The 20,011-nt window shown below is 36.4% G+C and overlaps 1 protein-coding gene across 2 annotated transcripts in view; it reads left to right on the top strand.

The window, feature by feature from the left end:
• TMEM104 (transmembrane protein 104) overlaps positions 1 to 20,011 on the top strand; it is an 82,160-nt gene that overhangs the window by 1,538 nt on the left and 60,611 nt on the right. For both annotated transcript variants that reach the window (XM_058167623.1, XM_058167622.1), the window contains exons 2-6: positions 2,655 to 2,760; positions 7,135 to 7,256; positions 11,809 to 11,890; positions 12,235 to 12,337; positions 15,910 to 15,990. In XM_058167623.1, coding sequence (XP_058023606.1) covers positions 2,716 to 2,760; positions 7,135 to 7,256; positions 11,809 to 11,890; positions 12,235 to 12,337; positions 15,910 to 15,990 — 433 coding nt within the window. In that variant the 5' untranslated portion in view covers positions 2,655 to 2,715. The remainder of the gene's footprint in view (positions 1 to 2,654; positions 2,761 to 7,134; positions 7,257 to 11,808; positions 11,891 to 12,234; positions 12,338 to 15,909; positions 15,991 to 20,011) is intronic.

The raw sequence follows: 20,011 nt of genomic DNA, 5'->3' as shown, positions 1-20,011 counted from the left end.
TACACAAAAAGAAGAGAGTTTTATCATGAACAACCTTGTATTTAAATTGGAGTCAGTGTGTATATGAGTAGGGTATATGAAGAGTAAGATTCTGCTTGTTGAAAGATATCTCTAGCAGTCGTAGGCCATTCCCATTTCCACCAAGATTTCTAGATTAAAAGAAAGCTTTTTGCCTAATAATTGTATGAGTTTGGTTTAATACTTGTATGGGAAAATAGATTAGATTGCAAAGTCGTATAAGTAATTTGGAAGAATATGATGGCAAAACACTTCGTATTATTCTAGCAAAACAATATGGACTTGGCCAAATGAAAAATAAAAGCATCCTGAGGCTAGCCTATGTCACACAAAACCCATTCTCCCATACCAAATTGCATCATAATAAACCAGTAGCATATGTCAACGGTTTTACATAGAATCATAAGTGATAGAAGGAAGCTCAGAGGTCTAGTCCAGCCTCTGTTCCAGGCAGGATTTTGTGTGCCTAGTTTCCTGATGGAACAATTGATGCAATAAGAATCTGCTAGCAGGCATTCTCTCAAGAGTTACTTTTCCCAGAGCAGTTATAAATACTGCCCTCTCTTCCCATTAGCTTTAAAGGGTAGCATTTTAAACCTGTATGAGGGATTTGCTTGCTGCTGAGTAGTGCATAAAAAAGTCCTTAGGCGGAGAGCTCAAGGAAGGCATTACTTCTTAATAGCCTAAGTCTTCATTCACTCTTCCTGATTTATTTCCAGACTGACAAAAGCTCCCTTTCAAGCTGTTACACCTTGGGGTTGTCCTCAACCCTAAGAAACAATGAAAGAACGAACAGCACAGCGTTCTACTAATATCTCTCTCTCTCTCTCTCTCCCCCTCCCTCTCTCTCCCTCTCTCCTTCTTTCTCCCTCTCCCTCCTTCCCTCTCCCTCCCTCTCTCTCCCTCTCCCTTTCTCCCTCTCCCTCCCTCCCTCCCCCTCCCTCTCTCTCCCTCTCTCTCCTCCTCCTCCTCTCTCTCCTCCTCCTCCTCTCTCTCTCTCTCTCACACACACACACACACACACACACACACGAGAGAGAGAGAGAGAGAGAGAGAGAGAGAGAGAGAGAGAGAGAGAGAGAGAACACAAGAAATGTAATTGTTCTCCATGCAGTGAGACTACATTAAGAACATCAGTGTGTTTAGAATAAGATGGTCAGGGAATCTATTTTATTGTACTTGTGTATACACCGAATCTGAACTTGAACACAGACTCCTAATGCCATTCTGTCTCTAAACCTACCTTTTCTAATCCAAAATGATAGCCTTACTTACTTAGTTCATGATAGAACTAAATAGAAAGGGTATCGGAGAGCCAATACATTTTTTCCAAGAGCTAAAATAACATGTAACACTAAAATAACACGATTGAATAAAGGTGGAATGTAATCCCTGTTTATTATTAAAGCTTAAAGAAATATATAACAATACTTTAGCATTAACATCATTGCAAAGATAGAAAATGGGATAAAAGCAGAGTTAGATGACCAGTGCTACCATTGGCCAACTTTCCTCTTATATATCAATCCTGCTCTTTATGAGAAATAAAAGTTCTCATTTATCCTTACAGTAGTTATAATTATAGTGGCGATTATTGCAATCTCACTATCATTGATAAACTTGTTTTAATAATGATGAAAGATCAATAATTAGAATGAGTATGGTAATGGGATTTTAGTACCTTTAACAATGTTAAACAAGTTGGAAACTGTTTATAATGGATTTCAGATTTGGAACGATTAAATATTTCTTAGGCTACACTTCAAAATGAAAATATTGGCAAAAGAGATTTTCATTATGAAATATGTAAAACTGGGAATAAATAATACATTTTAAAAAGAAAATCTGATTGTATCACATATAAACTGTGCCTATTTGGCAGGATGCTCTATTAACAAAAAAAGATTAACTTTATGTCTGATTTCTGAGAAGTTTTGAAAGTTTTTAAACATTGTGCATTTGAGGCAAAAAAAAAAAAGGATTTCTGACAAGAGAGACAGTATGTTGCATTAAGGTCTTTGGGATTTATTATATGAAATCTTTTAGGTCTTTGGTCAGAAATACTTAGAATACTGTTGAATCTTGCAACTGTCAAATTAAGGAGGTATCTCTGGATATTTTAAAGTCATATTTGTGCTTTCTTGGTTAACAGAAAAATGGACTATAAATCCAGTAAATATACTTTCTTCTGTAGAAAATGTTATGTCCAACAGGTTTCTTGCAGCTTCCTGTTTGATTGACTGACTTTATTTACAACTGATATACTGTATTCTCTTTACTTACTTTACTTTAATTTTCTATTATGAAGTAATTTCATATATTAGTAGGATCTCATAATTAGCTTTTCCTTGAAATAATGTAAGTGTTGCCCTAGGATGCAGATCCAGTTAGGAACGGACAATTAAGGGGAAGAATACCTTTTATGTACTGCAATCTAATTTCAAGCAGAGAAAATCTTAGAGTTGTTTAATAAAGCAATGGCATGAAAACAGGTGATTTTTTAAAAATTGGTTAAAGTCATGATAGTTAACTCTGTGATACTAGCTTTATCTCAGTAAAATTTGTTATGCGGTAGGTTCAATTCTTAATAATTATAAGTAAGTGTGTAAAAAATTTAACTCTTTTGTGTTTTTCAGGTTAACTGGAACAAGAACGACTGACAATATATCTGTCTTAAGCCCTTAAATTCTGTTCAATATGGCTAGAAGCATCACTGATACAGGGGAGCTCTACTCTCCTTATGTGAGTGCTTAGCATTGGTACAGTCACAATGCATGTTTTATGTTTAGTCCAGTATTAGCATGCAAAATTGTAATTTTATGTAGGGCAATTGTGTTCTTGTGCTTGTTTTGTTATTTTCTCCAAATTATTGAACATATTACAGCCTGTTTCTAAATTGGGTTTTGATACTGAATATTGTTTTGATCATTTCACAACTGCATTGTAATCGACCTTGAAAAGGATTTGGAAATACTAGTAAATGATTATATCTACACTTCATGTAAATACAAATTTAAAGAAAGTATTAGTGTATAGCGCATTTTAAAATAAAATTTTGATGTCAAAGGGTACAGGAGCAAATTTATAAATAAGCAGCAATTCCCTGCAGAATTAAGGCAACAAGTTTTTTAAAAGAGCTTTAAGAATGCTTCCTGCTGACTAACTATATTACATAATAACAAAATGCAGTAAAAATCCTTAATTATTAAAATAGTATAAATATTATTAGAATATTTTGTTTCATGTTGCTTTTCCATGGATATATCTTTGCTTAATGTTGATGGTGGTGTCTTAGCTTTATTTAAAAGGCAGTAAGAACATAAGCTTGGTAGGAATTATTTTATAGGTAAATTAGACATATTCAGACTCCTAATTAGCACAATATTTGATAAAATATAATATGTTCAACAAGAGATAGATTGAGATCATCTTCATGAGTCATTATTTTCAAATTGAAAATAATAATAGCAATACTAAGCTTTTTAATTGCTTTTTATTCAAAAATATGTTATTCAAAAATAGGATCTTTAGGTGCACACGCACTCTTACATTATGCTGTAGTGGAAGTGGGCTCCAAATCCAAATCCAAAAAAGAAAAGAGAGGAAAAAGACAGAAACAAATCAAAACAAAACAAAAAAATGTGCATAAAAGACAAAGTAACAAAGATACATATAGATTGTCCCCCTGGTTGAATACTGATAAATATATTTCAACTATAATAGTTTTCCCCTCTTATAAAACAAGTCCTCAATTTATGAATTTCTAAATCTCTACTAAATTACTATATCACATTAAAAATAATACAAATATGAACATCTATTGTCAATCAACCATTTTGACCTACCAACTATCGATTTTAAAAAACAGTTAACAGCTAATCACAACAACAAGCTAAACTTCAAAGCTCACTGTTAATAACCTGCTATTGTATTTAATTCACAGAAGTGAACTAATGGCTTCTAATCTATCATAAACCTACTGCAGCCATTATCCCTGATCCATCCAGGATTATCCCTTGATTGATTCTTGGTAATAAAACTTTTCCTTGAATTATTTGGACCTTTCCAAATTTAATTTCTAAATTTTCCCACAAATCGAAACACAGCATCTCCCAACAGTTGCCTTCTAGTTGCATATAATAAGCCTATTTTGCAATTTCCATCAGTTTTCAATTTAACAATTAAAATGTAGGTTAAAACAAAGGGAAACATCAAAATATGATGTTAAAAAAAACAAACAGTGATAGGAAAAGATGGAGACTCAACCCTCTGCTGCTTGTACCAAGAATCACAATCCACTGGATTCTCTTCCCAGACAAGTACATAGTCATCTGAGGGTCATCATGGGTTATTCCAAGTTACACCCATAACTTAAACTTGGAGAGGATACTACCAGAGTACTGATTTGGCAGCAAAGTCGGTGGTTTGTTAGCAGGAGAAAAAAAAATAATCCCACAATTAAAAGCACCATTTTCTGGAAATTCAAGAGAAGTGGGTTTTCAAAATTTTTATAACAATTATAAGTACAATTATAAATTTACTGTTTGCCTAAAATTACACCCTGACTCTGTTCTTTCTATAATCTGATGTATTCTATCTAACCATCAAAATCATAACTCATAAATTCATTTTTTACACAAAGTTGATGAAAGGTTTCCAGAAATAAACATAGATACTGCATTTTTTCTGACCAAACAAATTAGTTTGGCTATCATAGCAAGTTTTGTCAACTTCACCAACTATTTATTTCTTGTTGTTATTGCCACAGCTTTCCATCTTTGTTCATACATGACTCTCACCGAAATTATCATATACAAAAACAAAAACAAAATTCTTTTACTTTTTTTCCAACTTCCATCAGTCTCAAGAAGTGATTGCAGCACTTTCTAGATTACCTAGTCCAGTGATGGCTAACCTTTTTGCCATCGCGTGCCAGGATGGGGGGGGGAAGGTTTGTGCATGCGGGTGCCCACACCCATAAGTCTATGTGCCCTGCCCTGCACATGCATGCGCAACCCCCTCCCCCCCCACTCCTGGCACGTGATGGCCTGGTAGGCCTGTTTTTCTTTCTCACCTGGCTCCAGATCCTCTCTATGCATCTGGGGAGGCTGAAAACAGCCTTCCCCACCCCCTGGCTCTGGAGGCTGGGGACAGCAAAAAACGTCACTTCCTGTCCAACCAGAAGTTGGGAAACAGGCCGTTTTTGAGCCTCCAGAGGGCCTGGGGAAGGCTGTTTTCGCCCTCCCTAGATGCATAGAGAGGATCTGGAGCCAGGTGAGAAAGAAAAACAGGCCTTTCCCACCCCAGGCCCTCCGGAGGCAGGAAACAGCCTGTTTCCCAACTTCTGGTGGGCCCAGAAGGCCCGAAAATCAGCTGGCTGGCCTACGTATGCGCGCCGAAGCTGAGCTGGTGTGCCCACTGATATGGCTGTGCATGCCACCTGTGGCACGTGTGCCATAGGTTAGCCACCACGGACCTAGCCCATAGGAGAGTAAATTTTCCAAATAAATTTTCCAAATAAAACCAGACCCAAATAAAACTTTTACAAAGTTAAATTACAAACTGCATTACAGGTTAAAAGATCCAGTTAAAAGATGCATTTAAAAGATGCATTTGCTGATCAGATGCTGATGAGAACACAAGGATCTTTTTCTCCCAGAAAGAACATGATGTCTATATATTATTATAGTCTTTGAAGGCTATAGTTTAAACTTACGCCAGAAATATTATGTTATATTGTGCTCTTGGTTCATTTTATACACCATATATTGTAGTACAAGAAATAAAAATATTTTGACAGTGAAGATGAGAGTTCTATAGAGAGAGCTGCCTTATGTATAAAATTTCTAATAAAGCAGTTGAAGGCAACAGTAATACTTTATTTTATTTTGCCCTTCTTTCCACCCTTTTTGTATTTTCTACAATTCTGATAGGTACGGTTAATTTTACAGGGTTGGACTTTTTTCTGTCATTATCTTGTGCTTTTAGGAAGTGTTCTGTGTTTACTTATACTATATTAATTTCTTGCCCAGAATTGGCTTTCTTCCAGACTCTTAATATCAAGTACACTGTGCTTTTGGGTGCCTTGTGTGTAATGATTTCAAAAACCGGCACTATCCAGATAGGTAGCTCACTTGAGAATTTATTGATCTATTTCAGACTTAAGCTGGAATACTTCCTTATAATTTGCAAAAGAGTTTTTATAGGAGTGTAACAAAATGGACTAACCAAGCATTCTTTGCCATCCTGTCAATTGTCTCCCAGCACATGAACTGTACTTCAAACTGTTAAACTGTATTTGGGAAATGCTGATAGTGAAACAAATTTAAGTTTTCACATATATAAAGAGGGGGAGGAAGGTGAAATAGGCTAGGAAGCTGCCTGGAAGGAAGTTGCTGAACTTGGAAAAAGAAACTGAAGATGGTTGGTAAACCAAGTGGGATTTAAGCAGTTTTTGGCTACTGAAGAAGTGTAGGTTCTAGAATAGATGGAACACAAGATTACCAAAGATGTAGGCAGACCAGGCTTCAAGAAATAAATCTGTCTTGCCCAGAATTATGGACAGAAAAGATAGTGATAAGTAATATCAATGAAAAGTAATATATTGCTAGATAAATTTTATAGGAAGCCCTTGGTTAATTTTAAGGATTTTTTTTATGTCTTGCAGGAAACATGATGAGAATTAATGCAAGTAGGAAGTTCTGGATAGGTAGGAACAGATGGTAGCAAGCCAGATTTAGATTGCTTTGTCCATGGTGACCTTATTTAGTTCCACCCACTGCTCTACAGGCCCCATTAAGCACATCAGATGCATTTGGCAAAGTCATTGAGTGAGAGATTTCGTTGCAGGCTTATACTATGCCAAATGAACCACCTCCATGAGTTGAAAGGAAAAAACCCTTCATATCATAAAGCAATATTATTACTGGAACAGTTAATATGAACTAACAAAGATTATTTTCATTGGGCTGTTAGACTTATGAAATCACATAGTCATAATACCTGAGTGTGGATTGCTCATGTGGAGATTGGTACTGTATACTGTATACCCAATTTGTCCAAAGATGGAACTAATTTAAATAGTTTCTATTAAATGTTTCTATTCTTTCATTGCAGGTTGGCTTGATTTATATGTTCAACCTCATAGTTGGCACAGGAGCTCTAACTATGCCAAAGGCCTTTGCTGCTGCTGGTTGGCTTGTCAGCCTTATTTTAATAATGTTCTTGGGATTTATGAGGTAAGGTTTTGCTACATGTTACTTCTCTTAATTTGGCTAAAACAAGGTATGTAGATACCTGGGAGTAGCTGCAGCTCATTGGACTTTCTTTGTTGTATATTTTCAGTATGGTCACCAGCAAGTAGGGTCAACATAAAATATGCTGCTTTAACTTTACATAGTTCTGTAAATCAAATTCAGCAACATCTTTGGGCCCATCTTTGGACTCACATCTTTAAAACTAAGGTTAAAAAAGTAGAGCTGGTAAAAGACGTGAGCAACAGTGACACAACCCACAGAATGGAATTGGGGATCACAATGGAAGAAATAAAAAACCGTGTCTTTTGATAACGACCTACTGGGTAACCTACTTTTGCTGCCAGCAGACTGAATTCTTGTTTTAATTGATTTTTGGCAAATTGAAATAGCACAATAAATAGCAATAGCAATAACACTTAGAGTTATATACTGCTTTATAGTGCTTTACAGCCCCCTCTAAGCTGTTTAAGTCCAACAATTTGGGTCCTCATTTTACCCACCTCGAAAGGATGGAAGGCTGACTCAACTTTGAGCCTGGTGAGATTCGATCTGCCAAATTGCAGGCAGCCAGGAGTATACATTGAAATTTTAGTTCATTTCTCCTGAGCCCTGGTGGCACAGTAGTTAGAATGCAGTATTACTGGCAAATTCTGCCCACAGACTGGAGTTCGATCCTGGCGGGCTTAAGGTTGACTCAGCCTTCCACCCTTCCGAGAGTGGAAAGGAGGACTCAGATTGTTAGGGGCAATATGCTGACATTGCAAACCACTCAGAGAATGCTGTAAAGCATAAGGAGCAGTATAAAATTCTAAGTGCTATTGCTATTTAAAATATCTCTTGTAAAGCATCTACACACATGACCAGGGAGACGTCTTCGGACAGCGCTGGCTCTTCGGCTTTGGAACGGAGATGAGCATCGCCCCCTAGAGTTGGCAATGACTAGCACATATGTGCGAGGGGAACCTTTACCTTTACCTTTACCTTTACCTAAAGCAAGGAGGTTACAGATCTCACTGTGAAAACTAAATGCAGCGCGAATGCATTACTTAAAAGTATTTATGGTAAAACAAGAAAACATTGAGTTGCAGTGGAAAGAAGAAGAGATTAAAGTCAAGAATGTATAGTGATGCCGGAATGTAGAAAAATGACTGACCGGTACAAAAGAGGTCCATAGGTTTAGTCCCATAGAGAGAATGAATGAGAATTAAATCATGAAACCAAAACATGAAGAAAAAGTGAATGGGTAAGGGGGGAGGGGAAGTTGGAATTGGATGAGCTCTTGGAAAAAAGAGAAACATAAGATGTTCATAATACACCTGAGCAGCCATGATCCTCTCCCCAGCCAGCCAGCCCACCTGACCTACTCCTTGTCTGGCCGGCCAGCTGGCATAAAGCCTTGCCGCTCCTCTCATCCTTCCCACTGGGTGAAAGGAAGGCGCTCAGAATGCAGTCAGCCTGCAGGATAAGATGGACCCCAGGGATGCCAGGCCTTGTGCATGCTCGCTGCCTCCTCTCCAGAAGCGGCCCCACGGATCTAAGGCTGAGCACTTTCCGGCCCAGATAGCCACCACCGGGTTGTAGATCAGCTCCTGGTTGACCTGGGATGGGCCGAGGCGCCATGGGCCTTTCTTTTGCTGTTTCCAGGGCAGCTCCATGGGCCAGATTGTAGGAATTTAGCACCCACCCCCCTCCTAGAAGAATGAAATATTTTAGAAAATATTTAAAAGGCAGAATATATTTCCCTGGATGAGAAATGGAGAAACATTGTTTTAAAACATTTGTTTTAAAGACAAAGCAGCTCCCTGCAACTTCCTGCCACCCCCCACCTTTGTCAATGGGCCACCATCATCTGCAACATAACAGAACCCATCTAGCAACTGAAACTCACCACATGGCACCTGGGAAGATTACATCAGCCAGCAAGGCTAGCTAAGACCCCCACCCCCTGGGAGTCTGACAGCCAATCAGGGTACTCTTCTTGTGCCCCAGAAAGTTCAAAGCTCAGAAAAAGCATAAAGCCAGGGAGCACACAGGATCTCATCCCTTTTCTGTTCAGGATCTCAAGCCATGTGATCCTGGCCACCATTAAACCATCTTTCCAAGCAGCCTCCATGTTTCCAGTGTCTTTGTCCCCACTTGGAACTGAACCCAGATGGATATTTCTTCCAACAAGATCTAACCACATTGTGGGCCTGATCTGGCCCATGGGCCTTGAGTTTGATACCCTGCTCTAGATCATGGTTGTCCAACCTTTTGGTTTGTCTGGCCTTATTGAGTGAAGAGGAATTATATTGGACTGTATGTAAAATATATATCAGAGTTAATATACATAAGTAATAAATTTCCTTTATTTTTCAATTTTTTTATTACCTTGTAGGGCCTCATTATTAGCTGTCCAGGACCCAGTGTAGATGATAATAGTTCTTCCCCCCTAACCCCACCAGTAATGCCCCCTGGAGTGGAGTAGGGAGGCAAAGATTACATGTTGTGCAAAATAAAAAAATAGATTTAACCTCTCCCATGAATGTTTGCTTTAAGTATAGAGAATTCATGCTAATGGATCAGTTTTATACCTCTGAATGAGCTTTAAAAATGCACAAAACATGCAAGAATTTGTTCTGTACGATGCAAAAAAAAGAGATGCAAATTAAAAAAAATGACCTAGTTCCCTCTTAAATGCTTTCTATACAAGTCATTAATGGTCAGTTTAAATTTGTGGATTTGTTAAATAAGTGCAACTAATGATATGCCGACATTTAATTGTTCTACTGTGAGCATCATTACCTTCCATTGTAAAAGTATTTCCTTAAGCAGGTTTTCTTGTACCCTTCCTTTCTCTCTCAGTTGAGACACTGTTGTTTGCAAATTAATCTTATAAATTACTACTGAAGGCATTGAAAAAGTGCTGGTTTCTTTGGATGGAAAGCATAAATGTTTATATATTGCTTCTGAGCTTTGTAAAAGAGATTATTTTAAAACCTTAAGGCTTATCTATAGTTTACCTACCTTGTGCTTTGATTTCGCTTCCTTTTCATTTCTTTGTATTGATAGGTTCTGTTCCAATTTGTAATTATTTGTTCTATTTGTATTGTATTTTCCCTGAATTTTTTTTTACTGCTGTCAAATTGGAAATGTTTCCTGCAGTAATATCCTGATACTTTCATTTCTCTATAAGCACTTCTGAATCTGTGATATCCCTGAAGTATGTTTGATATAGTAAGAAGCCCTTAGAGAGAATCATTATCTAGGCCCCAGGGAATAGTTGCTATATATTAATCTTAATAGAAATGATTTCTCACTCAATTTTTGTAAATTAGTTCAATTGTAAAGCAGCAAAATATTATTTTTGAGTTTAGCATTATTCTATCCTTTGCTCATTTTTGCTAAAAATAAGAAACAAAATAACTACTTAAGTGGGTGAAAGCTCAACAAATCAAATCGTAATGTTGATCTCTTATTAAAGGATTGCTTACTCCCAGTTATTGTCTTAGTAGATCTTAAAAAGTATTTTCAATCCTTAATACATAGCATTGTCTGTGAACCACTGGCCTATTTCCATATATACTATGGTAGCTTAGGATTTTCAAACCATGGTTTATAAAATAAATATAACTTGATTTAGATACCCTAAGCTGTACTTGGTAGCTCAAACCTTCCACATTTATGACTTAATATGATGTGTGAAACTAGCTCTAGTATTTCCATATAATGTAACTATTGATGTTTTAGCCATTTCTGTAAAGAATTATGCCATTTCTGGCATAAATACATGAATTGTCCCCATGATTATTATCTACTATCTCCGTAATACAATTGCTATCTGACTAAATAATAAAACCAGTGATGTAATAAAATCTATGAAAGAGAGTCTATTTGGCATAAGGTATCAGGCTATGAGACCACGAGTTTTAGTCCTGTCTTCATATAAAACCAGCTGGGTGACTTTGGCCCGGTCACTTTCTTTCAGCCTTAGGAAATAGGCAGTGGCAAACCACTTCTGAAAAACCGTGCCAAGAAAACTTCAAGGACTAGTCCAAGCAATTGGACAAAATTGAAAAGAAGGGGGAAAAAATGAAACATACCTATACTATCTTTAACATAAGTTTAGTAGTTCCTTGAAAATGTTGGAATAAAATCTGTCACAAATACATAACATTGCATTTTCCAAATGTGTCTTTTTCCATCCATCTACAATATTTTAGTCAAGTTAATTTTATTAAACTTTGCCATTTGATTCTTACCATTGAAGCTGGTGGGAGAAAAGCAAAGTGTCAAGGGAACCTAAGAATTGGAAGACAAACTTACTTGAGTTCTCCAAATCTTCACTGATACCAAGTGTAAAAATATGCTTTATACAAAGCTTATTTGGAAAAAAAGTTGGCTGCCTGCATTATATCTAACTTTGCTTTCAATATTCAACATTGTCTGAAAACTCCTCAGAATAGAGCTTTAAAATGAATGTGTGTTAATATAAATGGGATACTGTGAATCATTTTTGTTTTTAAATAACTGATATTTTCTAATTCTCTTATAGCTACATGACAACAACTTTTGTAATGGAGGCCATGGCTGCAGCTAATGCTCAGCTTCACTTAAAGAGAATGGAAAAGCACAAGGTTTGTGTGGCATGTCTTAATCCAATATCTTTCCAATCATTCTGTTACATCGTAGGAAACTTTTAATATTGTTCTTGTGCCTGCCTTTAAAATACAGCAATAAATTCCCTACCATTCTGCTTTTTTTTTTTGAAAACAGCATTCTTTTCTCTCACTAGATTGGATATTCAGTATAATGGAGGAACAGGAATTCTAAGCATCTTAAAGACCCACAGCTAAAGTGTTTTGCTTTTTTTCCAGCTTGTAAATGTGTTTTTAATTTAGTGCTTAATTGTCTTTTACTTATCAGAATTCTACAATGATCCTTCATTTTTGAAATCTAGATTAATGTCTTACTCTTTTAGGAAGATAATAATGATGAAGAAGATTCTTCATCTGAAGTTTCTGATAGTGAAGTTCTCCCAGATGTCTATGAACGATCAGAAACACGGCCTATTCTATCTGTGCGTAAGTATCTAGCTGATTCTACTTTCACCTTGATAACTTGTAAGAATCAATCTTTCTCTACAGTTCTTTGCTAATGCCAAAGGCAAGTGAAAAAAGATCTTTAACCTTTCTTTAAACTTTCTGTAAATAATACAAGTGTGTCATGAAATCAGACATTAGTAATACTTTACAAACCATATTTTAATTGAAAAAAAATAGTTTATCAAAGAAGAAAGCTCGTTCTTCTTTTGCAGATGACCAAAATGCATATTTAAAAAAAATATTTTTCTTGATTCCAGGCACATTGCTTGCAACAATGGTGTCCTTGTAATATACATATTTTGTCCTTCTTTGCAATGTTGGATACATAGTTGGATAACTTTCAGAACAAACAACTTCCCCATCCTCACTGGTTTCAGTAATATATGCCAGATCTCCCTGCTTGTCCATCACTAAATAATGAATGACCGTGGTCTTATTGCAGAAAATTAACATTAATCCATAACGTTATGAGGCCAGGTTCCCTGATAATCTGATTACCAAGCCCTTCAAAAGCGTTGGAACAGAAGATCACATCAAGATTGGCAATATCTCTTCCCGTGAGTGGCTAGCTTGGCTCTCTCTGGTTTTAGTTTTCCTTTTATTGATACTACTTCTATACAAGTGACCCAGATAAATGTATTCTAATAATTATGTATATATTAGAAAGTAACTGCTCTGTTGCATCAATATCAATGATTGGTATTTAAAATCAGAATACGAACTTTCTACTCCATTTCTTATCGAGCTTAGGTACCGTATCATATTTAGTAGGTTCCCATCTTAATCATAGTCTACTTCTTTAAATTTGATCGGCTTTTTAACAGCTCATTTTGTGTAATTGCAGTGAATAACAACAATCAGAAATATACGTCATCTTTTAATTAGAATAAAATCATCTTTCAAATAGTTTAGAAGCCAGTTTCTTTGGTCTATGTGTGTGAGACTTTTCTTCTTGGCTTAAATTACTGCTCCAACTGGACTGAAGATTTTACAACCACTTAAACTGTTTTTTACTTTTGCTCTAGTACTTGCTATCAACATATAAACATTTTTACCTTCAGACAAAACTATAAAATCATTTATTTCCTTTAGGTTTTGTTTTCTCTTTATTATCCTCCATCAATCTTTAGTAACTTTGATGGAAACTCATTAGTCTTAAAATCTGTTTGAATTTATTCTTACTCTTACTCTTGCAGCATCTATAGGATTATTTTTAATCACCTAGTTTATTTTGTTTGGGGCACAGGAGTATTACTTGATTTTTTTGTCTTTTCCCTTTTTTCTTGCCTTTGTTATATGCCATCATCAGATTCCAAGTAAACAGGGACTTGCCAAAAGCTGGATCTATTCCTTGTATAGTACAAAGTCTCTGCAAGCAAATGGGAGCTATGAATTCAAATCTTTTCAGGCTATTATATCAAACAAGCTCATTGTTGAATTGCTTTATATCAATATTATAATCTTCCATATTCTCCAGGTTATAATCTTCCAAGCTCCCCATGACAGCTCCTCTCCAACTAACATATTTGCTTAAGACATTTATAGTATAATTTTCAGCCTTGTACAAAACACTTGAAGACAATAGCTGCACCATGTTGCTCTCTTCCCTTCTCAGAAGTTATAGAGTTTAACTGTTAGTAAACTTTACTTTCCTTCTTCCCTCATGTCTTGGATTAATATCATATCAAAAGTGATGAAAATATTGTTGCTAAATAAATTTTACTGAATAACTTCTGCTTTTGAATTGTTTGTGAAAACAAGGGTAGAAAAATTATCTTTTTCACATTTCATTCCAAAGATTCTAGCTGCTTTGATAAATTCAAGATATGGTTTTGTGCTGTGCATTAGAACAATTGGACTGGTTTCTTTTTGTAAGATAAGCAGTTTCAATTTTAACCTTACATTCTAGCAATAGTGTGTGTGTGTGTGTGGGAAATCTCATGCGTATGTTTCTCCATAAGATTGCTGTGTACTGATCTTATTGAATATTATAAGAACTATGTAGAAATAGTGGATTATTTCTAGTATGTAGTCCTCCTAATGGCTTTATGTCATCCTGAAACTATTTACTGTGCTTCACATCTGTGGCATGTTGTTTGTCAAATTTTTCAAACAGATTATTGTATCATGTGGATTAATTATGAAGGATTTACGTTTTGAACTAGAACATCAAAACTCTGCCTGAGCTCCAAAACATTCTACTCCCATGTTTTGCACATTTTGCCTTTATAAATAAAAAAATCTAAAATGTGTAAATCATTGGCGGGAAAGTCTTTAAAATGGTGAACATAGATTTTCCCCCCCTCTTACTTACTCTTTTGGGTCCTCAACCAAGCAGCTGTTCTCCTTCAGAGAGGGAAGGAGAGATTTTTTTCTTAATTCTGGCCCATAATTAATCAAATACATTACTCAAGTACTTTAGTACAACCAAAAGAGACATTTAAAGGATGAAAAACAAGAGAATATTGAGCAATTTAACTATAAAGCATTTAAAATGAGTTTTAAAATATGCATCTATTGTAACATTTCTTTCTTTTTATTACATGTATATAGGCATATTGGTACTTCATAAACAAGATACAGGTAGTCCTCGACATATGACCACAATTGGGATCAGAATTTCCATTGCTAAGCAAGGCAGTTGTTAAGTGAGTCATGCCCAATTTTAAGACCTTTTTTGCTGCAGTTGTTAAGTGAATCACTGCGGTTGATAAGAGAATCATGTTGTTGTTAAGCGAATCCAGCTTCTCCCATTGACTTTGCTTGTTGGAAGCTGGCTGGAAGAATCACAGATGGTGATCATGTGACCCCAGGACTGCAACCATTGTAAATACATGCTGATTGCCAGGTGGCTGAATTTTGATAGGTGGTTGTGGGGAGGCTTTGATGGTTATAAGTGTGAGGATCGGCCGTAAGTCATTTTTTTCAGTGTGTTTGTAACTTGTAATACGTAGTTGCTAAACAAATGGTTGTAAATGGAGGACTACCTGTGTAAAAAATTGGTTTATAATATGAATAGCTTGAACTAACTAATAGTTTTGGTGACCATCTTTAAAGCGCTCCATGGCATAGGGCCGGGTTATTTACGGGACCGCCTACTGCTACCGAATACCTCTCACCGACCCGTGCGCTCTCATAGAGAGGGACTCCTCAGGGTGCCGTCAGCGAGGCAATGTCGTCTGGCGACGCCCAGGGGAAGGGCCTTCTCTGTGGGGGCTCCCACCCTCTGGAACGAACTACCCCCCGGACTCCGTCAGCTTCCGACCTTCGGACCTTCCGCCGCGAGCTTAAAACATACTTATTTAATTGCGCAGGACAGAGCTAGATTTTAAATTTATGGGTTTTTAATTGGGTTTTATTTTTTATATTTTTTAATTATTGGGCTTTTAGAATAAGTTTTTTAGTTGTTTTTTATATTGTATTTATGTGTTTTTTAAGTGCCTGTAAACCGCCCTGAGTCCTTCGGGAGATAGGGCGGTATATAAATATGATCAATAAATAAATAAATAAATAAACTTATTATGGGTCTAAAACCTTCCTTCTAATTTCAGAGAGACGAGGACCACCTAATATTTTTGAAATCACCGAAAGGGTAGAAATGGGTCAGATGGCCTCCATGTTCTTCAATAAAGGTAACCACTTTTAAGCTATTAAGGCCCTGTTTTATATTTCAGATAGGTTTTTATTTAAACCTTATCTGGTTCATTTCCTAAAACATGCTTACAGTTTTTATTTGTGGAATACTGTCAAGTAAACACCAACTAGGAAACACTTGCAGATTAATACAGAGAGTGGAGTACTGCCAAATTATTGTCAAAAAGCTCTCAATTTCCCTGTACCCCCTCCATCCCCCCTTTTCTCTTCCCCCCTCAATTTCCCCCTAAGTATAAGTTTTATTGGTGATGGCCTGGCTGAGAACATCTACATTATCCCTACCTATGGCTGCTATGGAAATCAAATGTATGTAAGTGATAGTTCCAGGGGTGAAATGATCCTGGTTTGGACTGGATCACCCGATCTGGTAGCAATGATGGCGGGTGGTTCGGAGAATCGGTAGCAAAAATCCCTGCCCCCCCCACATGCCCAGCTGAGTCGCGTGATCATCAGAGGTTTTGTTTTTTTTTACTTTTAAAAGCATTTTTTCTTTGGCCGAAAAAATGCTTTTAAAAGTTTAAAAAAAAGCCTCTGATGATCGTGCAGCTCAGCTGGGATTGTCAGATGCTTTTAAAAGCATTTTTTCTACAACCTCTTCAGCCAAAGAGGTTGTAAAAAAATGCTTTTAAAAGGCTCCTCTGATCATCCCAGGTGAGTTGCCTGATCGTGGAAGAGATTGTCAGATGCTTTTAAAAGCATTTTTTCTACATCTTTGGCGGAAGAGGTTGTAGAAAAAATGCTTTTAAAAGTAAAAAAAAAAGTCGGCCACGCCCACCCAGTCATATTACTCCCTCCCCAAGCCACGGCCACAGAACTGGTAGTAACAAATTTTACATTTCACCACTGGATAGCTCCCAAGATCCAGGACTGAATAAACCTGTGTATGGAATCGGGGGCCTTTGGCCTCTTCTTCATTAAGCTTTGTATTCATAGCAAAGGTTGAAGTATCACTCTGGTCAGTGTCATCCAAAATGAGCTAGTAACGGTCAAGATGTGTTGGCTAACTTTATCTTCCCACCTTTCCAAAGGTGGCTCTTTCTGGCTTTATACCAGATCTAACTATCTGGTAAGAAGTAATAGTTAATGAAAGAAAGTTGTAGACAATAAAGAAGAATGAGATAAGGAGGGTAAATGGGATGCAAAACTACATTTTGTTTATGCTATTTGTAATGCAGAAGTACCTTTATTCCATCTTTTTGCTTTCCTTTGAAGCAGAGTTACCTTTTCAGCATTAGAACATTTTCTTAATGTATATCTTAGCATTGAATAAATGTCTTGCTTGGGAAAAAAAGGAGATTTTGTTTTTATCATGGATGGGACTAAATTTTTTTTTATAGTGTGGCTGGAGGGATGTTTACATTGGAGAAATACAGCTCTGGGATAATATGGTAGCATTAATTCTCTATTTCTGCTATGAATAATTTTACACAGTAGAGGGTGCTCAGATCACATATGTGAATGCAGGTTAAGCATGCTGTAGTTAATTTTTTTTAACCAAATGCTTTCTTTGGTTGATAGTTCAAACAAAATTTATTCAGCTCTTTTTCGCTTATTATAGGCAGGTTGTGATACTAGCTTTCTTTTTCAGAGGGAAAAGTTTTAAAAAACTAATAACAAACAGTTATAGAAAAATAAAAGTGCCCCTTCAAAGATAGGGATGGCCCTAATTTGTGCCATGTGATTTTTCTGTTCTTTTGATCTGTAGAAAAATACCTGGGTCCATTAGAATGCTTTGGAAAGATCATAGAGATTTCCAAATCAAGGCATACATTATCAAGCACTGAATTTAGCTAGGAGAATAATAAATTCTCTTCCTGCCATTCCTTCTTTTGGCTTCTTGTCTATAGAGGTTTTACATTATGGATGTCAGTATCCGCAAAATATTTTAATGTGCACACAGTGTAGTGTTTTGAATGGTCTCTAAATAGTTTTTGGTTAGAAATACATTATAGTCTAGTAGTATAGTGTTACGAAGCAAAAATGTACATACTGAAACTGAAGATAGAACCATGACATTTGTACATATTTATTAGCCTGTGCAGCATTGCTTTATATAGGAATGTGGAAATCCTATAGGGTGTCTCTAGTTCAAACATATCTAGATTGCAAGATAATTTTAAATAATTTACCTAAGTGATAAGACTCTCTTCTTTTTAATATAAAGTTTTGAATGACTGCCTCTTTCTAAATGTTCTAGTTTCCTCATTCAGCTAGATTACAGTTGACTGCTTCTGTTGCTGATTCATAACTTTTTTTTTAATTTATTTGCATTTATATCTCCGCCCTTCTTCTCAGGGCGGCTTACACTATATTAAGCAATAGTCTTCATCCATTTGTATATTATATACAAAGTCAACTTATTGCCCCCAACAATCTGGGTCCTCATTCTACCTACCTTATAAAAGATGGAAGGCTGAGTCAACCTTGGGCCTGGTGGGACTTGAACTTGCAGTAATTACAAGCAGCTGTGTTAATAACAGACTGTCTTAGCAGTCTGAGCCACCAGAGGCCCTTTTGTCTGGATTAGATGCAGTTGCATCTTTTTACAAACAGAAATAAGTGCAGGTAGTCCTCGACATATGAGAACAGTTGCAACCAGAATTTCCATTGCTAAGCAAAGTGGTTGTTAAGTGCCTGCTATTTTTGACCTTTTTTTGCCACTGTTGTTAACTGAATCATTGCAGTTGTTAAATGAATTGTGTAATCGCTAAGCAAATCCAGCTTCCCCCATTGACCTTGCTTGTTGGAAGCTGGCTGGGAAGGTCACAAATGGTGATTACATGACCCTGGTACACTGCAGCCATCGTCAATACGTGCTGGTTGCCAAGCATCTGAATTTTGACCACGTGACTGTAGGGATGTTGCAACAGTTGTAAGCGCAAGCACCATCATAAGTCACTTTTTTCGGTGCTGTTGTAAATTCAAATGGTTGCTAAACAGAATAGTTGTAAATTGAGGGGTACCTGTACTGCTGAAAAATCAAAGTTCTCAAATGCATGGTTTTGCAATTGTCTTCCCTGCTGTGCCCTTACCAGAGATTTCACTCAGTTTTTCTTGGAGGTTATTGGGTGTCGTAAATTCCCAACTGCTATCCATCGTTTCCAATTTGCTCTTTCCTTGCCTCACTTCGGCATTTGCCAGGCTTCCTGCAACTGAGGAAATTCTGCATAATTTTTCAGTAAATGAAATCCGCACTACATCAATTACTTGCTTTTAAGAGCTAACTTCTGACCTTGCTTTCTATGTGATGTAGTTTTAGAACAGACTAAAACAAATGTATGCAGTCACACTGAATATATCTAATATAATGCCCAATTAAAACCTGGCAAGATTTGCTACCAGGATAAAAAGATATAGTTCAGGCAAAGAATACGATTTTCAGAATATCATGTTCTATTATAATTGCTGTTATACGAAGACCAGTTAGTTATAGGTTTCTTAAAAAAGAAAGTCTTTGTGTTTGCTGCATATCCTGCACATTTCCTTCGGTAATCTTATAAGAATCAATGCTTGTCAAATGGTTATCTTACCAATTTAAGCTGAGACACATAAGACTTCACGCTGTACTTTGTAGGGAATTGGTATGTGGTCTTAAAGAAAAAGAAAGTTTTCTGATGATTTCTATGAAAGGTGTCTAACTCTGAAGGATAGTTTGACTTGCTCTAACAGGGATTCTGGAGTCATTTATTGTAGTAATGGATTCTAGGCATATATGTCATATACCATCCTGGAGAAATCCATTGATCTTCCTTTTTTGTGTACAGTAATGAAAGTATCAATCAAGGTCCATGACTGTTTATAAAACAGAACTGGCACAATGCTTACCTAAATTGAAAAAAACAAATGGCAAACCAAAGTCATAACTTTATTGTAAAAATTAATATGAAACACTACTTTTGTTGAAGAATTAAGAAAGGGAGGAAGCCAAAGTGTTTTTCAGGAGAATCACAAGATTGCCAAAAGATTGCTAAAAAGCAATGGTTTCAAATCCTAACCATA

This window comes from Ahaetulla prasina, chromosome 2 (assembly GCF_028640845.1).
Source record: "Ahaetulla prasina isolate Xishuangbanna chromosome 2, ASM2864084v1, whole genome shotgun sequence".
NCBI classification, from domain to species: Eukaryota; Metazoa; Chordata; class Lepidosauria; order Squamata; family Colubridae; genus Ahaetulla; species Ahaetulla prasina.
Note: the sequence above shows the minus strand (reverse complement) of the source record. Positions and strands in the feature narration are given on the sequence as shown.